General features: G+C 39.4%; 1 protein-coding gene across 3 annotated transcripts; it reads right to left on the bottom strand.

Annotated features, from left to right (window-relative positions):
- Nucleotides 1-1,618: 1,618 nt before the first annotated feature.
- MCM5 (minichromosome maintenance complex component 5) lies at nucleotides 1,619-22,810 on the bottom strand. 3 transcript variants are annotated; one of them, XM_058191288.1, is made up of 17 exons: nucleotides 22,676-22,810; nucleotides 21,721-21,896; nucleotides 21,401-21,527; nucleotides 20,823-20,951; nucleotides 18,833-19,005; nucleotides 17,824-17,979; nucleotides 17,018-17,184; nucleotides 16,414-16,585; nucleotides 15,584-15,695; nucleotides 14,520-14,663; nucleotides 13,446-13,511; nucleotides 12,317-12,493; nucleotides 11,476-11,588; nucleotides 10,297-10,425; nucleotides 8,050-8,192; nucleotides 6,219-6,346; nucleotides 1,619-4,161 (listed from the first exon to the last, which is right to left on the bottom strand). In XM_058191288.1, exons 2-17 carry the CDS (start codon nucleotides 21,885-21,887, stop codon nucleotides 4,060-4,062), a joined length of 2,205 nt encoding a protein of 734 aa, XP_058047271.1. In that variant the 5' UTR covers nucleotides 21,888-21,896; nucleotides 22,676-22,810; the 3' UTR covers nucleotides 1,619-4,059. The 3 variants fall into 3 exon arrangements, with proteins under 3 accessions (XP_058047271.1, XP_058047270.1, XP_058047269.1); XM_058191287.1 differs by having other exon boundaries at nucleotides 21,721-21,923; nucleotides 22,672-22,810; XM_058191286.1 differs by having other exon boundaries at nucleotides 22,672-22,807.
- Nucleotides 22,811-24,322: the final 1,512 nt, after the last annotated feature.

Raw genomic sequence — 24,322 nt, forward strand, 5'->3', positions numbered from 1 at the left:
GTGTTATTGCTACTCCCTCTCTGTTCCTTCACAAGAACTACGGTAATCCTTGATTGCAACCATTTGTTTAGTGACCGTTTGAAGTTATAACATTAAGAAAAGTGACTTATTAAGTTTTCACACTTACAGATGTTGCAGAATCCCCATGGTCACAGGATGCAACATTCAGGCCTCATGTGATCACCTTTTGACCAGGAAAGCCAATGGGAAAGCCAGACTCACTTAACAACAGTGTTACTAACAACTGCAGTGATTCACTTAACAATGGTGGCAAGAAAGGTAGTAAAATGGGCAAAACTCACTTAACAACTGTCTTGCTTAGTAATGGAAATTTTGGCTCAGTTATGGTCGTAAATTGAGCACTACCTATATGCAGCAAAAACAACACACACACACACACACACCCATGGGGGAGTTGCTACTATTCCAAAGCACTGGACTGGATCTGGCTTGTATCAGCTACACAAAATGCACGAGATCCATTTCTTTTTGCATGAGCATTAAAAAAAATCCCAACAACTTGTCACTGCTTTACATATAATATCATATTGGAAATGGGAATGAGGATCAGGTTTTTCCATTTTTATAACAACTTGCCTCATGCAATATTCTGGAGAATTCTATAATAAATCTATTTTTGTGCCTGCATGGTTGGCCCTAATAAATGTACAACTGGATGGAAATACTGCAGGACCAGGTGGTCCAAATGGCCATAGCCATTCAGCCTATCTAGGTCTAGGACATAATGGATGAAATGTTTAACAGAAGGATACAGTATCAACATACATCACTGAACAAATTTTCCCCTTTGCACATTTGCTTCAGTAATAAATCCTTTTATTTATTTTTTATTCAGATCATACGCTGGGACCATGCCATCATGCAGGATGTCTTTACTCCTGAATGGGGATGCATTTCCCCATTTGGAACTGATAGGCAATTTGGACTTTTTTTTCCTGGACTCATAGCACCTGCTTGAAAAGGTGATAGCTGGGAACTAAGGCGATTCACCTTGTGCACCAAAACCTCGTTGTTCTTGTATGTGGCTACTCACGGTCATCTTACATGCAGACTGTTGCAAAATGTTCTACATGGTGTTGCCCTTGAAGACCACCAAGAAGCTACAGCTGGTTCAGAATGCAGCAGCATAGGCAGTAATGGGAATGCTATGATTTCATGAACCAGACTGATTACTTATTAGCTTCTGGGTACAATTCAAGGTGCTGATTATCAATAAAGCCTTTCATGGTGTAAGGCCTGGCTAAAGGAGTTTCTGTCCTTCACGTAGAACTGTGTGCTCCAGGTTCCAACAGGTGTGCTCCAGGTTCCAACATAGCCCAAATCCTGGAGGAAAAAAAAGCATGCTTTCAAGGACCGTTTGACAAAGTAGGAGCCATAAGTGCTGCAACAGAGAAGTAGATCTTCTCTGTTGCAGCACCTATGGCTCCTACTTTGTCAAACGGTCCTTGAAAGCATGCTTTTTTTTCCCTCCAGGCTTTGGGCTATGGTGAGCCTCTTATGGGAATACACCAGCTTGTGTGTTCTATTGCAGGGGTCTCCAACCTTGGCAACTTTAAGACTTGCGGACTTCAACTGGCTGAGGAACTCTGGAAGTTGAAGTCCACAAGTCTTAAAGTTGCCAAGGTTGGAGACCCCTGTTCTATTGCATGTCAGGATGTCCGCACTATTTCCTCTTTATATTATACTTGTACTATTTTTAGCATTGCACATTGCTCAGAATCGCTATGGAGTCAAGACAACCTTTAGTTTGATTAATAAATATAAAATACATCATAAATTTTTAGAACAAGTGCTGGCAACAACAGAATGGCTTTATTCAAAAATCTATCAGGCAATAAGAGTTAAGTATAATTAAGAAACTGCCATATCCCTCACAGATCAACCAAACCGTATACTCCTGTAGCTGCAGGACAAGACTGGTCTATCTGCAGTGCTCAGGCAATAACATTTCACTGAGGAGGAAAAGGCACAGGGCATCAGCCAGTTATTCTTTCCTTTATTATGGTAAAGTAATGAAGCTTCACTTTGTTTATGAAGCCAGCAGATTTTGGATTTCTAGCACCCTCTACTGGCTGCTGAAATTAGAGAGAGAGAAAGGTTTTAAAGTAGCACAGCAAAAGGTCAGCAGGTCAAAATTAGAGAAAACCACCTTTCTGGCTATTCTCTCACTAAACAACATCCCTACATAACTTTTAAAATATATATACTGTACAGCATCAACCTGTGAAAATGACATGTGTATAATACGAGCGCTGAACTTCAAGAAAATACAAGCACAAAAGGGGAAATAAAGGTTCACTCTGAATTTCCATATGGAAGTCATGTTGCCCATCCTACAAAAACAGGTGAACCATTATTGGAGCACTAATAATTTGCAAACAAAACAAAGGCAAAATCCCAAAAAGAGGGCAGTTTCTGGTAATGATGTACAGAATTCAAAAGACAGGGTAAAATCCATTGAGATACACCATGGTTTTAATGCATACTTGATTAAGCAACTATGGTTTGGTTCACACACTAAGTCTGAGTAAGTCTTTAAAATATGTGCTTTGGAACACCTGGGAGTATGCACAAAGGTCTCCATTTTGAACTATTAAGCACCTGTATCTTTGTTCCACCCTTGGGACAACGGCTTTGGAAGTTTACTGTGTATGAACTTTCCAATATAGTGTCCAAGAGTCCAAGCTGGAAAGTTGAGGCTGCTTGAATGAGAGATACTTGGTATGTACTCCAGAGATTCTGAAGTGCTTTTACACTGGCTTTGCACAGTTCTAATATGCCTACCACTAAACTGTAAACAAAGATTTACAAGCTGTAACAGCTGGGTGTGTTAGTTCAAAAACAAGAGAAAATATGTGGCTTTGTAGAGTGTCTCATTCATGAGTGAAATGGGTATTTCCTAGCTGCAAATCTTCCTACAGGGTTTCAGGCAGAAATAATTTGCATCGATTAGCTAAAACTGTTGGTACAAACAATTTTAAGGCATCATCAAGCCTTCAAATAGTTGTGTTCACTGCCTTTGCAGTGGTTTGTTATTTTATTTTTAGAATGCAGTGCTGCTGCTTTAATTATTTCATTGTTAAATATTAGCAAACATTATAAAATGTTTATGCAATTTCTCCAATGCAGTATTTATTGCTTTATACACTCTTGTGGAAAGTATGATTTAGCATGTAATAAAATCAAATTAAAAGAAACCCGGCTGGGTTTTTTTGGGTCATAACTAAAAGAGGGACATTTCCACTACATGGTGGGATTATGCATGGTCACTGTCTTACCACAAGGATTCCTGCTTGCACTTCGAAAGGCCAAAGGAAAAAAAAATACAGCTATACTCTTGAGACTCTTGAGGAAAGGTTCTTAACTAACACATTCAAAGAATGATGGTGGAAATAACTTCCTTCAGTGACAGATCTTTCTACATATTTGTTTCCTGGTCTCCTCCACCCTTGCTCAGCTGCTATTGAAGTATTGCCACCTAAGCACAAAAGTCAGGTTGTGTAAACATGCCTTGGAACTTCTCAAGGGAGAGGTCTTAGTTTTCCCCATAGGTTCTTTGTTTTCCCTGGTTCTCTTATTGTTGACCTCAACGGCAGTCACAAGAGATCACAACGTGATTTTACTACACCAAGCAATGAGGCTTTCATCAGAGGGAGCAGTTAGCAGAAACACATTAGAGAAAATTAGTTCTGTACTGCTTAACAGTTTTATCTTACCCTCACACCCTTAACAGAACACTTTCTATTTGTTACAGACATGTTACTTATTAAGTTTTAGTGTAGATAAAAAAAAGGTTTTAATATTGGTAACAAAATATCAAGGTGACACTTTCATAGGAAAATTGCAACAAATAAAAGCAAGAGCTATTATTATGCTGTCTCCATCCCGGCCTCCCTAATAGGACAATATTCCAGAGTATTTTTCTTTGCGCTGAAAGATGTATTGCAGATATTAAATGTAAGAAAACAGTAGCAAAAATTTAGTTCCAATGACACAGAGAATGGATCTATTTTAACATTCCAGGAGATGTACAGTATTTTACTTGATGCGATAAAGAACTTTGCGTTGCATGCGATGCTGGATCTCACCACGACGCATCATAAGCTGCAGCACTTTGTAGATGGCGTGCTCAGGATATTTCTGAGAGGGAAGGAAAAGGGAAAAAGATATTTTGTGAAAACATGCCTAAATGTAACAATCAAACTTGAAGGAGAATGATGGACAAATTATGGTGCTAAACTGGACATTGAATGTCTATATCAAGCAAATAAGACAGCTTCATTTTCACCTACATTTTGTATTAAGCACAGTAGATTTGTCTATTAGGGGATATTCTAGGTAAATCTCGACTTCTACCCTTATTTGAGCCTGGAATTATGGTCGTAAGTTATGCTGGTCATTAAGCGGGTCATCACATGATGACCCAACTTTAATTTTTTGTGGCAGTCATTAAACAATTGTCTGCAGTGGGTGTTTTTTGCTGGAAAGTGGAAGTAAATGCTGGTTTCCAGCAAAAAACATAAACCATGGTCACATGACTGTGGGAGGCTGCAACCAGTCATAAATGTGGGCTAGTTTGCCAAGGATCCAAATGCAATCATTTGACTGCAGTGGGGAGAGGGTCCAGCTGTCAGAAGTTTAAATCTGGGCCATAAATACCATTTTTGGGGGAGGGTCTGTCGTAACTTCAAATTACCTTTAAGCAATCAGTTACACGTCAAAGACTAACTGTATCTTTCCCAACATGAAAGTACAACATCTTCTATGCAAAGCGTGACCTATTTTTCCCTCGATGGTATTAAATCAGCTGCTGAGAGGAAGTGAGAATTCTGTGCACTCCACCTATAGCCCTGATCCCTTTGCATCCTCCTTCCAAATGTGTGGAAGTCCGATTCTCACAATCCTTGGGTCAAAGGACAGGAACAGCTGTTCTAGAACAACGATGAATAAACATTATGATGGGCTGAAGCACACTTCCTTCTAACTAAAACTATTGTATTTTTCACACTATAAGACGCACCCCCCCCCCAAAAAAAGCTGGTGGAAATGTCTGTGCATCTTATAGAGCGAATATTGAGGTAAGAGGGAGGGGGATTGGCGTGGCAGTTATGGAACCCCTAGATACTGAACCCCTAGAATGTGTGCCATTGGTTGTCTGGCCAAGTTGCAAGATGTCCAGACCTAATTACCATTTTTTTGCACTATAAGATGCACTGGACCATAAGATGCACATTAGCTTTAGAGGAGGAAAACAAGAAAAAAAATCTGCCTCTGCCTCCCAGCATCCATCTGGCTAGTGTCCTTGGAGCAAACAGCAAACAGACTGGTCAGCTTCAGCACATTATCGCAGCCCTGGCACGTGGCTTGTCAAGGGTCTGCTCCGTTGCGCCCACCAGCGGTCAACTGAGCTGAGCTGTCGCCGCTGTCAGGGAACGCTGGAGCCTTCACTGCCAAGCAGCTGATAGGTGATTGGATCGGCCTCCCAGAATATTGCCGATCAGCTGTTTTAAGCGGTGGGGATTGCCACCGCCACCTATCGCCACTGTTTTCTATCTATTGCCACCACCGTCATTCAGAGATTGTTGCCACCGTTCGATGCCACTGAATGGTGCCAGCAATAGATAACAAATAGGCGGTGGTGACGATAGGCGGTGGTGGCAATCCCCATCGCCTAGAACAGCTGATCGGCAGTAATCCGGGGGCCGATCCAACCACCAATCAGCTGCTCGGCAGTGAAGATTCCAGCGTTCCCCAGCGGCAGCAGCACCTTAGCTCAGCTAACCGGTGATGGGCGCAACAGTGTGGAGCCCTGATGAGCCACATGCCGGGGCTGTAATAACGTGCCGAAGCTGACCAGTCTGTTTGCTGCAAGGACGCTAGCTAGACGAATACCAGATGGATGCTGGGAGGCAGAGGCAGATTTATTTTTCTTGTTTTCCTCCTCTAAAGCTAATGTGCGTCTTAAGATCCGGAGCATCTTATAGTGCAAAAAAAAAAAAAAAAAGGTAATTAGGTCTGCACATCTTGCAACTTGGCCAGACAACCAATGGCACACATTCTAGGGGTTCTGTATCTTCTTGATAAACTGCATGTAAACCTCTTCATTCATGTTACTTTCACACAGGACTGCAAGTACAGGTGATTTGTCAACAGGTGAGAGAGCATTTCCAACTGCCTCCCTCTCTCAGGTAACTTACTTGCTTCACAAAATCCTGGATGATGCTGTGTTCAGATACTTGGGAGCCAATGGCAAAGCGACGCTTGAGCTGCTTCTCAATACGAGACAGCATCTCTTGGTCTTCCTGAGTAGTGAAGCCTTCTACTCCTATAGGGAGGGCATATTGCAATTAACACCAGACACAAATCTCTTTATAGAAATAAATTGTTCAAATCTTTGATATCCGATCTAGTCAAAACTTACAACAGTACATTTTGTATCAGCATGAGTTGTTTTGTTGGATTTCATCAGTTTAAATAAACCGGAATTTAATACTATTGAAATAAATGGTTCATACCATTTATTTTTTGTCTCCTAAGAGTTCCTTTATTAAATTCAATCAGATATAATTATATGTTTAGCATGTTAGTGTCTCTAAGCCATTTCATATACCGTATTTTTCGGAGTATAAGACGCACCGGCATATAAGACGCACCTTAGTTTTTGGAGAGGAAAATAAGAAAAAAGCTGATTGGCAGGTAGATTAGCCTCCCAGAATATCCCCAATCAGCTGTTCCCAGAGGTGAATTTTAGCAACAGGTTTCATGGTTGTGATCTCTGTGCCTTGTTTTTTTTTCTGCCTCTGAAAGCCTCTGAAACAGCTTCAGAAAAAAAGCCTCTGAAGCTCTATTTGGGAGCTTCTTTTCTGAAGCTCTGGGGGCTTCTTTTCTGAAGCTGTTTGGGGGCTTCGTTTCTGAAGCTTTTTTCAGTCTCTGAAACCTCCATTTGAGAAACTGGGCGGGGCTAGATTCAGAGTATAAAACGCATCCAGATTTTCACCCTCTTTTTTGGGGGGAAAAGGCGCGTCCTATACTCCGAAAAATACGGCATATGTTGTGTCCACTTGCAGCCTGTGGAGATGGCAGCAGAGTCGGAAAGTGAGGAGTCTGGGGAAGAACATGGGCCAGTCCTGGAGTCTGGGGAAGGCTCAGACGAGGGCTCTGCGTCGGAGGCAGAGATGGGGCCAGGGCCATCTGGGAGTTATGTGCTGACTCTGGAGCCTCCAGAGGGAGCCTGTTCCTCTGCACAGAGCTACCAGAAGGCAAGAACAGTTAAGAAAAAAGGGGTGACTTGGGAGTAAGGCTTGGAGATGATTGGCTCCTCCCATAACACATAAAGGAGGAGCAAAGGCACGTGAGACTTTGCAGGAAGCAACTTTGTTCGTTCTGGTCGGTTTATATTCTGAAGCTCTGTTTTGACTCCGTGTGGCCTTGCAAAGCTAATTGCCAATTAGGTCTTTGGCAGCATGTTAAGGAGATAAAGGTGGGTGCTTATCAGCCTTATCCTGAAAGACTGTGGCAGACTTCTGTTGGACTCTTTACCAACTCTTTGTGAATCATTATGAGCTGTGAATGAACAATAATTCAGTCGTTGAAATAAAAAGAGAGTTTTGGGGTCTAATCATGTACTTTTTACTGTCTCAGGAAGCTTAGGTCAGAACAATATATTACTGCAGACTCTTTCCTTACAACAATGCTTAAGGTAAAGAAAATACTGCAAATGGAGATGACAGCAAAGAAGTTAAATCTATTTACATCATTACACACTGCCTCAATTGTATTCAGGCTCTTAGCAGCCAACAAAAATCACAGCAGAAGGAAGAATTGAGGCAAATACTTCATATCTCATTCTTATATTCCTATATACACCAAAGTTGAATTCTTAATCTTAATTTTTCAAAGTCCAGCCAACCTGAATGCTGAAAAAAAATCAACATTATTTTTGAGAGCAAGATTATCAACACATGTAATCTTTGGTCAATAACCCTGTAGTACTGCACTAGCCACATGTATTTCCTTGGTGAAACTCACCTGAGAGGTTGCCTGACAGAGCCGCATCAAGTGTAGACACCTGGAAGAGCCGCAGGGCTTCTTCAATGTCTGCCTCAGTAGCAAAAGGTTGGAGCTTCATCTTACTGAGGGATTCTGCTATTCGCACAATGGCCTCCAGCTGCCTGCATGGAATGAATGAAAAAGCTCCATTAAAATAATATAAAAGGAATGGAAGAAATAACTAAGAGAAGTCTTTAAAAACGTAAAAGAAAAAAGAAAAAGAGTGGCTGTGGATGCCGGCATCCCGGTACAGTCAGCTGAGTCCACGGCTGACTGTTGGGGGCGAGTCATTGGCCCCAATGGAGAGGGTGCGCAACTTGGGCGTCCTCCTGGATGAACGGCTGTCTTTTGAAGATCATTTGATGGCCGTCTCCAGGAGAGCTTTCTACCAGGTTTGCCTGGTGCGCCAGTTGCGCCCCTTTCTAGACCGGGATGCCCTATGCACGGTCACTCACGCCCTCGTGACGTCTCGTCTGGATTACTGCAATGCTCTCTACATGGGGCTCCCCTTGAAGGGCATCCGGAGGCTTCAGTTAGTTCAGAATGCGGCTGCGCGGGTGATAGAGGGAGCCCCTCGTGGCTCCCGTGTGACACCTATCCTGCGCAGACTGCACTGGCTACCTGTGGCCTTCCGGGTGCGCTTCAAGGTTTTGGTAACCATCTTTAAAGTGCTCCATGGCATAGGGCCGGGTTACTTACGGGACCGCCTACTGCTACCGAATACCTCTCACCGGCCCGTGCGCTCTCACAGAGAGGGACTCCTCAGGGTGCTGTCAGCTAGGCAGTGTCGTCTGGCGACACCCAGGGGAAGGGCCTTCTCTGTGGGGGCTCCCACCCTCTGGAACGAACTCCCCCCAGGACTTCGTCAACTTCCGGACCTCCGAACCTTCCGTTGCGAGCTTAAAACACATTTATTCATCTGCGCAGGACTGGATTAGATTTTAAATTTATATTGGTTTTAAATGGGTTTTATTATTTATATTGTTTTTTAATAATTCGGCCTTGTAGAATAAGTTTTTTAATTTTTATTTTAGTCTGTATTTATATGTGCTTTTTACTTGCCTGTGAACCGCCCTGAGTCCCTTGGGAGATAGGGCGGTATATAAATGTGATTAATAAATAAATAAATAAATAAGCATTAAATCAATAGAAATATTAACTGGAAATTAAATTTGAACAAGGATCTTTTCAGCATGTCTATTCAAACTCGAGCTTTCTCTATTCTCTTTTTCTTCATTTTAGGAAATAATCATAACTTCCTGAATCAAGGTAAAGTAAACATCTCGTTTATTTTGGATTTTGTATGCAGTTCTACTAACGAGACATCAATGCAATGCAGGCCTTAAAAATGCTGAAACAAGAAGACAATGTTTTTGAAAAAATACTACAATAACATATTGATCATAATGTAAGTTCAAGTTCTCACTGTATTCAAATTTCCAGTGATAATATGTGTATCCAGACATTGCAGGATGCATCAGATGGGGAGACCTCAAGTTCCTAAAAGTTTATGTCTTTTAATAACATTTGTTTGTCTGAAAAGTTGAACCCAGATTTTCTGATTTATGTGTATCTAGCAGCGTGCACAAAATGGCAAAAATCTTTTGAACCTGGAACAAACTGTCGCATTCTGATGGTTCTGCATTATCTGCTGTGATTCCAGATTTCAAATGAAACAGAATTGAAATGAGTAGAGCAAGGCTATTATGTGCATCTCCATCTTCTCTCAGCAGATTTTAATGTGACCTATCGCCACTGGTCCATTCACCCCGATATTCCCAAAGCAAAATTATAATGTAGTATATAGTCCAACATGCCTCCTCTCCATCTTCCTAGTATCTTTCCATCATCCTCCCAGTTGCAAACATTCTTAGGTTTCTCTGCTCTCCAAATACCAAAACCACTCCTGTACAGATCAAAACACTCCTAGTTTGTTAACTGGACAGGCCAATTTTCCCCTCTATCCCTAGACATGCAGGTTTTGGTTCAGTCATTGGCCAAATCAGCTTTTTGCGCATGGGACAGTATGTGCACAGAAGACTTTGCACATCCCTATGTATACTTACTGGCTGGACAACTGTCATGAAAAAATAACATGAACCTTTTTGCCTAATGAAACTTGAAAGAATCAGAAAACTGTACAGAGGGAGTTTTCTCTACGGTTTCAGTACTAAATAACAATTATTTAGTTCCTCACCTGAAACCCAGATATATACCTCCCCTTACCTTACTGTAATGGGAATGTTGGAGCGACGATCGCTTTCTCTTTCATGTTCGCGGGCACCACTGCGCATAAGAATATAGCGGTTCTTCAATTTCTCTGCAGCTTCTGCAGAGAGGCGAGGACCACATTTCCTATGGGAACAAATAAAAATCTTAGCATACAAACACACACACACACATTCATACGTACACATATACCACATAAATACGAGATCATTTCATCTCACCAAATTTTGAATTCTTATGGCACAGTCACAAACCAAATTTGTGAACACTAGCAAGTCATAATGTAGTTCAGGATGTTGTGCGAACTCATCCACTGTGGCTTATTAAACAAACCACAGTTAGAACACTTTAATATACTGTACTTTTTGAAGTATAAGACACACTGGAGCATAAGCACTAAAATTTCGAAGAGGTAAAGGAAAAAAAAAGTTTTTGCCTTCCCTGGCCCCCAGGAACACTCTGCAGGCCTCCGAAACCCTCTGCATGACACATTTTTTCACAAAAACAGGATGTGCAGAGGGTTTGGAAGGCCTGCAGAGTGCTCCTGGGGGCTGGGGAGGGCAAAAATACCTCCATTTTTGTGAAAAACTGGCCCATTTTTGGCCTCCCAAACTCTCTGTGCATCCCCTTTTTGTGAAAAACAGGCATGTTTTGTTAAAATGGAACATGTGGGGTGGGGTTTCAGGAGGCCAAAAATGGCTGTATTCGGTATATAAGACACACCATTTCCACCTTCTTTTAGGGGGGAAAAAGTGCGTCTTATACTCCGAAAAGTACGGTAATATATGAACTTAGTCTCCAGGCTGCTCAATTTATGAAATTAAAGTAGATGTTCTAAAGTGATTTCCTAATGATATGCCTTTTCTCCTCTAGCATCTTCTGGAAGCTTATAGCATCATGAAACTTATTAAGAATAGTTGAGTGAGCTTCTCTCCTACATTCCTTAATGTGGAGCACTACATTAGGGGCACTTGAGGGAAGGCATTTTTGCTGCTGAAATGTCACCCTGGCCCTCAAGTCAGAGTGAAGGAAATTTTGATTTTGCTTCAGCACTGAGCTGAAGACCTTTTGAATCTCTAGAAGCAAAGCAAAGCCTAGTTTTTATTAATCTGAAGCATGCTTGAAAGGTTTCTACCACTCTTTCCACGTAATTACTGCTACAGTCGTCTTACTCACGCTCTGCAGTAGGCAATCAGCTTCTTCAGTTTATGAAGCTCAATCTCACCCTCGACTGCCTGTGTCTGGGTTAAGGCACTTACATGTAGTGACATCACATGCTTGGCCAGGGTCTAGGGAACAACAAATAACAAATTAACCAGAAAGAAAAAAACTCTATTGAAACTGCCTTCTGCACTTACTATTAGTGCAACGGCTTTATTGCTTTGGCATGCTAACTTTTTTGAAGCCTGCAAGAGATCTGCCATTATCATTCCTTTAAAAAAGCACTGATTGCTCTTTTTACGGTAGTAAAGGGTTATTATTCCTTATTCCACCCTTTATGTAATCTTTGGAGAGCAATTTAGGGTATGTTTATACAACACAGAGGGTCACAAGCTAGGCAATTAAACTTTATTGGACTCATTCATATGTAGTTAGTCATTATATCATGTGAACATAGAAGAATTGATTAAATGGATTACGGTTATGCTAATCTTGGGTAAGTGCAATATGAAAGCACAGTCCATAAATCTTGTAGAATTTGTAGTTTTACAGTGCTTTCCAGGGCAGAGGTAACATTTGAATACAGTAGGATCTAAATTTGCAAAATACTTTCTGAATGCTAGCTTTGTTTTATAAGGAAGTGTAAAATATTGGCTAAAATCTCTAGAACGGCTAGAGAGTATAGAATTGCACTCTTTATCTACCCCTTCTTGTGGAAGTATTCTGTTATATAAAATAAATAGAATATAGGCTTTCACAAAATTAAGCCTTTGTGCCATTGTTTCTAGAGTTTTTTAAAAAATGAATTTCTTACACACCCTCTCCCACGTTGTACTGGGCTATTCAAACAACTCACCATGTCTCTTTCTTCATTGTGCTCATCTTTGACAATGAAGATCATATCAAATCGGGACAGAATGGTGGGCATGAAGTCTATGTTTTCGTCTCCTTTAGTTTCATCCCAGCGTCCAAACACAGAGTTTGCAGCTGCTAACACAGAGCAGCGTGAATTTAGGGTAGTGGTGATACCAGCCTGCATGATTGCACAAAGGAAAACCCTGTATTAACCAGCATGTAGTACAGTCAAAATGATGGGACTTATGCAAATTCTTACCATATTGGGCCTACAGTTTAGAAAAACTAAAAGTTAGAGTAAGATGCAAATCAGCCTGGAACAATTCCCCCATCATGTTCTATAAAAAATGTATAATAATCTATAACCAATGGCCCACAGCGAGGCACTCTTAACTCTCTATACAAAAGCTGAACTTATTTAATTATTGTCAGGATTAGGGACCAAATGGGAACCTTAAGCCTCTGTAAAATGTTAAAAATATCCACTTCCTACTTTAAACTTTACAACACAAGAAAGAATAAAAATTTTCTTCTCTGCCTACTGCTGCAACTGCATAATGTTACCGTTGTGCTCACTGTGGTCCCGGACAGGATGCAAAGGAAAAACAAAGCCCTTGGCACAAAAAATGCTGTTCAGTCCTGATAAGGAAGAACAAACTCGATCTCATTTGATATTTTAAGGCTGGCCTGAACAGCTCCCAGCCTATTTGCTAAATAAAGCCTTCGGACTTACTGATATGACCCACTGGCTTCTCTCCTAACCCTTATCTTTTCTGATAAACAACTTTTGATCTTCAGTTCCTTCGAGTATTTCTCATTGGTAAAGTTTTACAGTTATTTTCAAGTAAGCTCCACAGAGAATCTAATTGCTCTGCAATGGATTTCCTGAAGCTTGTATGAATGCATAAAAGGCTTCAGGCAACTAAGTCAGCAGAATGCTTCATTTCATGCTTTGGAATCACCTACTTGCTACTGTGCATTCCCCGCCCTGCCCCCGTTGCAATTTATCCAGAGTCAAATTTCATCCTTGGTCAGAAATAAATAGTGTCTGGTTTAAAGCCATGTAAATGAACAAAAGAAAAAGCACTGAAAAAAATAACTGTAACATCCAGCTGGTATGGTAAGTTCACCTTGGCAATGGAGATGGTCTGCTGCTCCATAGCTTCATGGATGGCCACTCTATCATCTTCACGCATCTTTGTCAAAGAAAAGGGGAAAACAACAGGTCAAATTTCCATATGTAGAAGAAAATAATACCATTTTGTTAAAATCTTTTGTTAAAAAGTTTTGAAATAACATTCAAAGCAATAGTCAATTATGTTTTATGAAAGTTGGTATCCATAGTAAAGTTGGTAGCTCACTTTCAGCACAAATTAAATGAATACATTTTTGAACTTAAGTTGGTTTGGGGCTTCTTGAATTACAGAAGTTTTACTATTCTCCATTTTTTTAAAATGAATGCATATATTTATATAAAGCTCTCTTCCTAATGTGATGTGAACTTATTATGCACAGTCCTAGACTTATCACCATAATTCTGAGTTCAAATACAATCGTAAGTCATAGTAATTGTTAAATGGGTCACCATGTGATCACATCTGATTTTATGACCATTTTTCAGCAGTTGTTAAGCAAACGTCGTGGTCATTAACAAATCTATTATACACAGTGGACATTTTTTTGGGAAACCAAAGTAAATGCCAGAAATGGGCATAAAATGTGACGGCAGGATGTTGCAAATGCCTGTAAATGTGAGCCAACTGCCGAGCACCATGGTGGTGCAGGTATGCATCACCGTTGGAACTTCAAAACTGGGTTATAAGTAGAATTGGGGAGGTCCACTGTAACTTCGAACTGTTGCTAAGTGACTGCTCCAAAGGTGCTTTTTTTTTCAAGAGGCAACTGGACTTTGTGGTTTTTCTTTGAAGACATTTCACTTCTCATCCAAGAAGATTCTTTAGCTCCAACTGGATAAGCTAAATGTCTTCAAAGAAAAACCATAAAGTCCAGCTGAAAAAGCACCTTTGGGACAACCATCACCTGGATGACTGAGAATCTACATAGATATTTGCTAAGTGACTGGTTGTTAAGCAAGAAACAACTGTATTCCAATCTTAAAGCCCAATCAAAACACATACACCCACCCCGCACACATTTCTTGGTAGTATTACAACAGAGGTTTTTGCTAACCCTTCCATCTGTACCTTGTCAAACTCATCAATACAAACTACTCCTCCATCAGCCAAGACCATGGCTCCACCTTCTACAAAGAAGCTCCGTGTGGCTGCGTCTCTGATCACTGAGGCAGTCAGACCAGCTGCACTGCTGCCTTTCCCTGAAGTATAGACCTGAAAGGGGGAGAGGGGGGGGAAGGAGACCACGTAATGCTAGTCAAATATTCTACAGGCCAGAACTTCTGCTTGATAGCAAAAGGAGAAAAAAGCTGCTATTTCTGAAATGGTTTTCAATTTAAATTGCTCCATCAATGTGGAATGTACGTTTCTATAACTTAAATTTATATTATGAAACATAATTCAGACCTTGACTTTCTTCTAAGTAACAAATTGTAGATTTATAGTTTCAAGCTGCCTTTTTAAGTATAACTCAAGATGATGAGCATAACTAATATACTGTGTGTCCTACTTTCCCCACAATAACCTTATGAGGAGGGCTGGGCTGAGAGTGATAGGCCCCAAATCACCCAGCCAGTTTTCAGACCTAACAGAAGACTGGAACCGAGTCTCCTGGTTTCTTGGACAGTCCCTTAACGACTACATGAAACTAGCTCACTATGTAACATCCCTGTCTTCACTTTCACCATTTAAGGCACTACGAGTACAAAGGGCTTGAGCGCCCAGATTAGCCAAGTAGAAATTCTTGACTTAAAAATAAAATTTATTACGGATTCTACCTTCAACTCTTCATTCCCCTGGTATTTAACATACATTTTTATTAGTCTTTGATTACTCAGCTATAAGTAACTCAGTCAGGATTGTTATCAATCTTACGAACATACCTTGTAACCAGCAGTTTTTCCCAAGTTTATCTTTTCATCCCTCACATTATACCACCCAATCTTCCATATACAAGCCAACAAGTAGATTTCTCAAACAAGACAATCTCTAGTATCAGAGTTTATGCAATAAAATCAGAAAACAAGATGAATGAGCTTTTAAATTAGTGGAACAACAATTGGAATGACAATCTATAATTTTAATAATTGATATGCCTATGGATCAGGTACATAACCGCCCTATAAATTACTTACTCCTATGGGTGAACATCTTTCTACAAACTTTAAGAGCTGAGATTTGGCAGTTCCGGGGTCTCCCATCATGAGCAAATTAATATCCCCTCTACGTGTTAACCCATCTGGAAGTCTGTAAATTGAGAGAAAGTGATCAGAGACTGAATATGAACTTTTGTTAGACAATGGAATCAATTGTCTAGCTCAGTGGTTCTCCAAGGATGGCCTGGGAACACCTGGAAGTTCAGAGACCGGTTTGCAAAGTCAAATAAAATTTTCAAAATTTTTCAGTTTTAATTTCTAATATAGTAAATACTGATTGTTATAAACCACAGAAACCAAAATTATTTTTGAAAATTTGGTTTTAAGAAAGTTAAGGGATCTCAAGACCAAAATCTTAAGAGAAACAATAGTTAAAAACATAAATTTTGGTGCTCATCCAATCATGCTGATGCACCTTTCTCTGCAAGACTGTTTTGGTTCCATTTGCCAACAATAATTACTCAAATTTGCTATTTGAGATATTTTTTCCCTTTAGAGGCTGCCTAAGAGATGTTATTAAGAACATCAAAGCCCAAAGGGAATTGGAAATGGAGCAGAGGTAGCAATGCTTTTTTCCACTTTGTTCCATTCTTGTTCCATAAAAGAAAACACCACGTAACAGATAGCTGCCCTTTCCTTTTCATGTAGTGCTGGGTAAACAGCACTATTTTCTTTCCCAGGAATAGTTATGGTAAAAGTAAGGAAAATCTTAAGTATATAAAAAAGCTGCTTCATAGTAAGATAAAACAAGCATAAGCCTGTATGACTTTCTTTCTTAATGATACCCCTTTACCTCTCTTGCCAATTACCTCTTTCGAGAGCCTCCAAAAAGCATGCATGCAATTGCCTTCTTGATATCATTACTACCATAGATGGAAGGAGCAATGCTTTTGGCAATCGTATCATAAATATTGGGCATGGAAGCCAAATGCCGAAACTCCTCCTCTTCCTGAGGTGTCATGGAGCCAGTGACACTGCGCCCTAGAGAAAAACAGACAAATATTGAAAGGTTAGGGTAAATTCTCTGATCACTAGCATAAGAACACCAAACTAATTTGCAGGATTGTTTTGATATAATTTTAACCAAAAATAAATATTGCATCTTATGTAATACCTTATCAGTCATACTAACAAAGTACTATTGACATTAGATATGACTATTTTGAAAAATGCCACCAATCATTTGTATTAAATAGTCTTAAATCCCCAGCTTAATATTGGTTTCACTCTGATATGGACTACATTAGAAAGGCAGAATAGATAAGAGTTGGAGTCAGTAATTCTCACTTGTGTCAAAACAACACAAGTTGTCTTTTGACCAGCATGTTCCCTAGTCAAATGAAAGGAGTGCAAAAAAGTATGGCATGACTCGAAACCTCTTATAAGACCCAGGCTTCCAAATTAAAGCTTTACCTGAGCCTTCGGTGTCTACTTGGATTCCCACCACACGGATGTAGGAGCTCCGGATGCCAACTCCAACATTATTCCGGCTCTTGATCTTTGTGAGGCCGGCTTTTTTGATTGAGTAAACACCTATGATGGTAGCTCTGTTCCCAGGGACAACTTTGTCACATAGATATCTGGAAAATTAAGAGAAAGGAAGGAAGAAAAAGCCATTTAAAATGGAACAAAAAAGGTAACTCTTGAATGCTGTCTATAATTTTTGCTAATAGCAGGTGGCTGTCTGCTTACAAAGATCTTGAGGATCACATAACATGGATAAGTGCCACTAACAACTATATTTATGCCTATATAGAGATTTAGCTAATTCAGTTTTCCAGTTTATGTATTGAAACAACCAAATTCTGTCTTAAGCATGAACATGAATGGTCACATGAGCATCTTAACGTTTTAACCATGAATACAAAAACATATTGTGTTTGGGTTTTTCTACTTGATTGAGTCTCTTGTTGCACTACAGTCCTATCCTGCTGAAGAAGGGCCGGTTTAGCTCTGCCTGGTAAGGCCTGTTATTAAGAACACAAAGCCTGCAATTACTGCAGGTTCGAGCCCGGCCCAAGGTTGACTCAGCCTTCCATCCTTTATAAGGTAGGTAAAATGAGGACCCAGATTGTTGGGGGGGCAATAAGTTGACTTTGTAAATATATACAAATAGAATGAGACTATTGCCCTATACATTGTAAGCCGCCCTGAGTCTTCGGAGAAGGGCGGGGTATAAATGTAAAAAAAAAAAAAAAAAAAGAATCCAGAGGAATCACCTGTCACAATAGAGCTGCATGTGCCGAGGCAACTCTCCATGAGGAACAGCATCAGGAGACTCTTGTAGCTTCAATGTCTGGAAATCCACACATTTACACTTGTCTGGAACAATGAAATATGGGTCCAAAGGACATTTTGCTAGGTTAGTCTGTTCCCTGAAGTGAAAAGAAAGACAGTGAAGGTAAAATGGGAACAGTTTTACTATTTTATAATGTCTATCTCAATCATTCTCATAAGACCTTGGGATCACAAGTTTTGGAAACACCAATACTATGGGTACCAAATTTGTCCATGGTTAGCTAAAATAAACTGTGTATCTTAGATGCAAATGGAATCCACATATCCACTAAACTTTAACCCAAATTCTTGCAGTTATATTAAGAGTTGGGTAATTAAACAATACCAGCCACTTCATTGCCAGTGTTGTAGTGTTCAATCTCATATTGCATCACTACATTGTATTAAGATGGAACAAAGTTGTTTTCTTGCTCTTAATTTTCTTTTGCATATCAACTTGTTTGGAAATTCAGAGTTCAATTTTTTTTATGAACTCAGTTTAGGTTTATTAGATACATTTTAATCTTTCTGAGGTACAGGAAAACACTGTTTTTAATTTATCTTTGCAGATCAATTCAAATTACATGTTTTCTCCAAGAAATTGTCCCCCCCCCTCCAAAGCTTTTATAATCTTAACCAAGCAAGCATCTTCCAAGTGTTTTTGCACTAGAACTCTCCCAAACCTTTACTAAATTGTTTGTGGCTAATAGGAATTAATCCAAATATCTGGATGACATAAAATTTGCCCAAAATGAAAGGAAATAAATATAACAAAGGCTATAATCTTAGGCAAATTATTTGACAATATTAATGAAGCTTAACAGAACATGTTAATGAGGAAGTATATATAGGAGTCCTCTGTAAACAAATGCAAAGCAATATAATCATATGTGTCTCACTCAAAAGTAAATTTAATTAAAATCTGAAAGGAAATGCGACCCATTCCCTTACGTGCTGCACTTCCGAGGAAGAGCATATCCTTCCAGGCCTGGACGTAAAGCTATGTTAGGTATTATATTTCGGCAAGTGCGGCATTGGATGGTGATCTTGGTTGCTTTGGCTCTCACAGGAGTTGCAGCAATAATGATTCCTGGGATCTTCACCAAATGTGACATCTGTTCAGACTTCAAAAGAAACAAGGAGAAATTACAACCGTCATGAAATCTGCAATATACATATAGAGTGTATATATATATATATATATATATGTATGTATGTATGTATGTATATAGGTCTTTGGTTATTCGGGTTTTCTCCCGCGTAAAATTGGAAGTGTCTTGGCGACGTTTTGACGAAGTCTCATTCGTCATCTTCAGGCTTCAGCTTCTTGCTTCTGGGAGCAAAGCCTGAAGATGATGAATGAGACTTCGTCGAAACGTCGCCAAGACACTTCCAATTTTACACGGGAGAAAACCCGAATAACCAAAGACCTACATACAAACACCCGCGAAAACCTCAGAAAACACACACACACACACACACACACACACACACACACACACATCCAGAGCATCCGAAGATCCAGAAATCCAAATCTCTTTTCCGCAGTCACTACAAGTTGTTCATAATATAGTGTTCCAATTATGTTGGAACATTATATTCCATGTATCCAGTTAGGAGATACAAAAATACAGAATGAGGCATATAAAAACATGTCATATATATATTATTTATTGCAACCCAAGAACATAGGGTTCTTAGGTTCCACATTTAAATGAACTTCAGAATGAAGTGTTCCTTTGAATCTGCTTTCCAAAGCCAAAAGTTCCCTTTGTTTCTTACTGTAAAACATTTGCACTGCTTTATATTTCAGCAAGGTTTTATCTGCAGCCACCTCCTCTAACATCTGGAATAATCAGAAGACTCTGTGCATGCATAAAGGCCTCTTCCATTATGTCCAGTTAACTATTTTGGCATCTTCCAATTTTTTCAAAGAATTGAGAGGCACCTGGAGGCAATTAAATTGCCCGCACGAGAAATATTTGTGCATACTTTATTGCAATTAATGATTAGGTAAAACAAAGAAAATAAATATCACTTTTGTGGTACAAAGCATCTGATGAGATGAAAGTTGGCATTAAACTAGTTTTTAGATTTTTATCCTGCCTTTAAAAGAAATTCAAGGCAGCAAACATTCTTAATACTCATTCCTTCTCTTTTTTCCCACAGCTCTGTGAGGTGGGTTGGACTGAAAGAATGACTGGTCCAAAGTCATCCAGATGGTTTTCATATCTAAAGCTTGACTAGAACTCATAGATTTCTGATTTTTAGGACAGCATCTTAACCACTATATTAAACTGTCCCTCCACAAAAATAAAGGATGGTTTTGATATAACTTTTCTTTCAAGTTTATTTTAGAGTAAATGGATCACAGCTCCTTAAGGCAGCCATCAATATAAAGAAATTCAAAACAATAAACTGGAAAGACAAATTATTATACCTTATGGGCAAAATTAAGCTAATAAGAGATTTTTATTATAATACTACAGCAATGCTGGCAAATGCAAAGGGAACCTTCATTAACTCTACAAAACTATAGCTTCAAGCTCATTTTGAGCGAATCTTTAAAAAATAGCCTATTTCAAATTGAGCTTCTTCTCAACTTCAAATTTCTTGGAAACAGCATAGAAATGATTTGCCATTTGGTTCTTCCAGGGTTTTACTTCTCAAATTAACCTACAGTACAAACAGGAGTTTCTTCAGGGTGTGGTAAAAAAATTAAAGATGGTGGTCTTAAGGGCAATGCACATAAAAATTGGGTAGAGCTTTGATTACACCTTTGTGGGGGCCATTTTTATTTCTGTTTTACCATACCCTGCAGATATCCCTGGCTACAGATCTGTAGTTTCCTGGGACCTTTATATTCAAACACTAAGCAGGTCTGACCCTGTTTAGCTTTATGAAATCAGCCATAGTTCATAAGGCTGAGGGTCTATCTCACCTTGAGATTTCGGATGTTGGATGGATTGGCATCTGATCTGAGCATAACTTGAATATCCTGAAGAGTCTCTTCTCCTGTTGGCCGAGGACGTGTTACTTCATCAGCTACCTCTTTTGCAGCTTCTTCCAGCTAAGAAAGAAATGAAATTGTTTAAAATATAGGAAGAAAGGCATTCGTCTTTTCTTAAAGAAAAAGCCCCAATTCGACAGAAATAGCCGAAAAGTAGTCTAATCATAGAACATTAAGCTTCAGTTAGAAAAGTAACAATTGGAGTGAACTCTGGAATAGGGCATATCTAATTAATAATACTGTGGAATACTTATACATTATACACTTATACATAAAAAAGGCAGAAAGGGGATAGTTCAGTAATATAACACAGTCTTTACAGGCAGAAATCCTCAGGGTTAATATTCCACATTTCTAGCTGGGCAATAAAAGATTCCAGTTTGAAACCCAGAAGAGTTGTTGTCATCAATATCAAGCTCGATGGAGCAGCAGTCTGAATCTCTACAAGGCATCATTCCATAATCTAACTGCAACCTCCCACATATTTCTCCCATGCTGCATATAGGTACCAGCTGAAGATGCTCCACAGGCTGTTTGTATATATAGTTTGCCAGATCTTCATCAAAGCTTGCCAAATCTTCTATCTCCACCTCAATCCAATATTGTCCAACATTATAATGACGTTTGAGCTCATCTCTTTTAATATAGTGGGAGAAAAAAAAAGAGACCCATGAATATGTTTATTGGAATAACATTCACAACTATGCACAAAGCTGCACAACTCTAGGACAAGTTGTCTTATTTTGATATACTTACCAACACTTCAAAGGTATTTCAACTTAAACTGCTATAAACAACTGTTTTAAGTTTTTCAAAAAAGAAAGGGCACCTGTATTTAAAAGAGAAGCCAGTCCGGTCTGTTCCAATTCGATACTGCCTTAAAAACTCTTTGAAGCGTTTCTGCAGCTGGGACTTTCGAACTTGCCCTTCCTCTGCAATTGGGTCTCCACCAAAGCTATCGCTGTAGAAAATGCCAGGGTCATCAAAACCAGACATGCTGATTCTCTGGGGGGGGAGGAAAGCAGAATGGAGCTGAAAGATATCAATAAGATACATTACAAATATAGGCTTCACCGGTTATATTAAGTCTAGAGCAGCAGGAAGCTGGGCAGCACTAAATTTAATAATTACAATTAAGCCAGAGATTCAGTTTAAAGTATCAGGAAAAACAGTTCTGAGCATGTGCAAAGTGTATTACCTTTACCCTACAGCTTTTATACAAGACAGCATCTTCTTTTGCATTATTTTTCCTTTTCTCTGTGGCAGAGTTGGGTAGTTTATGATTTTCTGTTGCAAATCAATAATTCCCAATAATTATAATTAGAGCCACATGAAAAATGAGTCGCCTAGCTGCGAGATGGGCAACAAGATTAGACAGATAAATAGATAGATCACTATTTCGATAGATCTAATTCAGCAACAAGACGAAAGCCTTGAGTTCCCTATAACTGATAACGGGAGAACTGTTTTTAAGCTGAAAAACTGCAGGCAGGAATTGTCCTTTATTTTGAAGGGCACAGATATAACCAGCCAACTTTGATTCAATCAACTCAGCCATCTGTGATAGTTGTACAAGTTACCATCATAGTGGGGGAGGATGGGAGTTGTGCAAAAGTTGGGATATACAAGAAATACTTGGAGGAACATTGTTTCAGAAATGACGGGTCACTAATGAACATCGCCGCTCCTGAACTCGGGTTAAGCAGCAACCCAAGATCGCCCTGAAGGCATACAAGCAGATATCCCTCTAACACGCGCCCCTGACCCCAGCGCCCCTCACCTGCCTCCGCAGCCGTAGAGAGAGAAACCGCTCGCAGAACGACTCGGTCGCTCGCTAGAACTCTGGGAGACGTTTTTCGCGGCAAAAAGTAATAAAAAAATTCTTCTGGATTCGCCGGCAGTTACGCACTCCGCTTTGCGCACTCTGTCATTGGCTCAAGGGCAACAGGACGTGTGCCGATTGGCTAAAAACGGTGTCCTTTAAGGGCGCGAGAGAAGGGCGGCAGCAAGCGCCAAAAGCGATTGGAGGCGACCTAAATCAGAGCCCGCCTTTTTACCAACTCCTCTTTTACCGAATTGGTCAGCCGTCCGCCAGAGTACAGGAACTTTTTTGGCGCCAAAACTTATTCCTTGCAGCAAAAACGGAACGGAAGGTTTAAAATGGCGGCTGTGGCTCGAAATGGGAGAGATTCGGCGCTTTTCGCTTTTTGCGAAATTCGCCATTGCGTTCGCGTGTAAGCTGGTTGCCGTTGATAGCTATGGAAGAAGGTAGTCCTGCAAATAAAACTTGCTTTTGCAAGCCAGAAAGTATGAGAAGATGTATCTGTTGATTTTGTTTTGCCACTACCCTAAAGCAAGAGATGGGGGCGGTGTGTGTGTAAAAGATTAAAAGCAGAATTGGAGAGAGATCTGCCCGTTACCCATATGTTAGGCCAACATTATTTAAAAGCATAAAAACAATGCGAAATGAAGAAAAAAGAAATTTCAAAGTAAGCCAAAAGTGCAAGACAATTAAAAAAAACCTTAAAATTATTTTTTTAAAAATAAGGCTTTTAGCAACAAATCAGTTCATTGGGGTTTTAAGTGTATTATGTAAGCTCAAATATTAATATTAGTAATTAGTAATGTTCAATATTAATAAAGTAATATTTATTAAAACTTTAATGCCAAGTTTAGATTATATTTGTAACTTGATTTCAGGCCTTCTGACCATAAATAAAATTGATTAATTAAAAGTGCAAGAAAAGAAAAACAAATAGAAAAGTAAACAAAAAGATATAAAGTTGCTTCTGATCTTTACAGCAGTTATTTACAATTATAAGTTCACCTATTTGTCTAAAGTCACAACTGTCTTTATCTAGTAATCAAAACCATAAATCATAAGCTTTTTACTCAGAGTCTATTTTTCTGTTTTATGCAAAAAATAAGACAAAGACTTTCCAGCTCTCTTTCCGTAACTTACTCTCCAGGATTTCCACTTCATCATTTGTTCTAAATTTACAGATGCTTTTTTTACAGAGCTTTCCATTTTGTTGATTTATTCTTTAATCTTTTTTAACTTTCCAAGTCTTTGATCCATTCTTAAATTGTCAATTTATTATGTAGTGATTTAGTCAGCTTAGCATCTTGGTTAACTTATTGTCCAATTCCTTAAAACATTTTCTGAAATAAATCTGGCATAAGTCATCTCTCTGAGGTTGCTGTATTGATACTCTGACATATTGCAGTTTTTCTGGTGATTGTCATTGTAATATTGTAATCCAAAAGTGAAAGAAAGTGTCTGTATTGCAAGGGAAAGGTAAAAGGAAAGCTTTCCCTTCTCTCCTCTTGTCTTTCTGTGCCCTTAATATACTACTTTCCTCTCAAATGGCACTCCTTAGATTTTTTTGATTTTTTTGATTTCATTTTTTCACAACAGTATACACAAACAT

This window comes from Ahaetulla prasina, chromosome 7 (genome assembly GCF_028640845.1).
Source record: "Ahaetulla prasina isolate Xishuangbanna chromosome 7, ASM2864084v1, whole genome shotgun sequence".
NCBI lineage: Eukaryota > Metazoa > Chordata > Lepidosauria > Squamata > Colubridae > Ahaetulla > Ahaetulla prasina.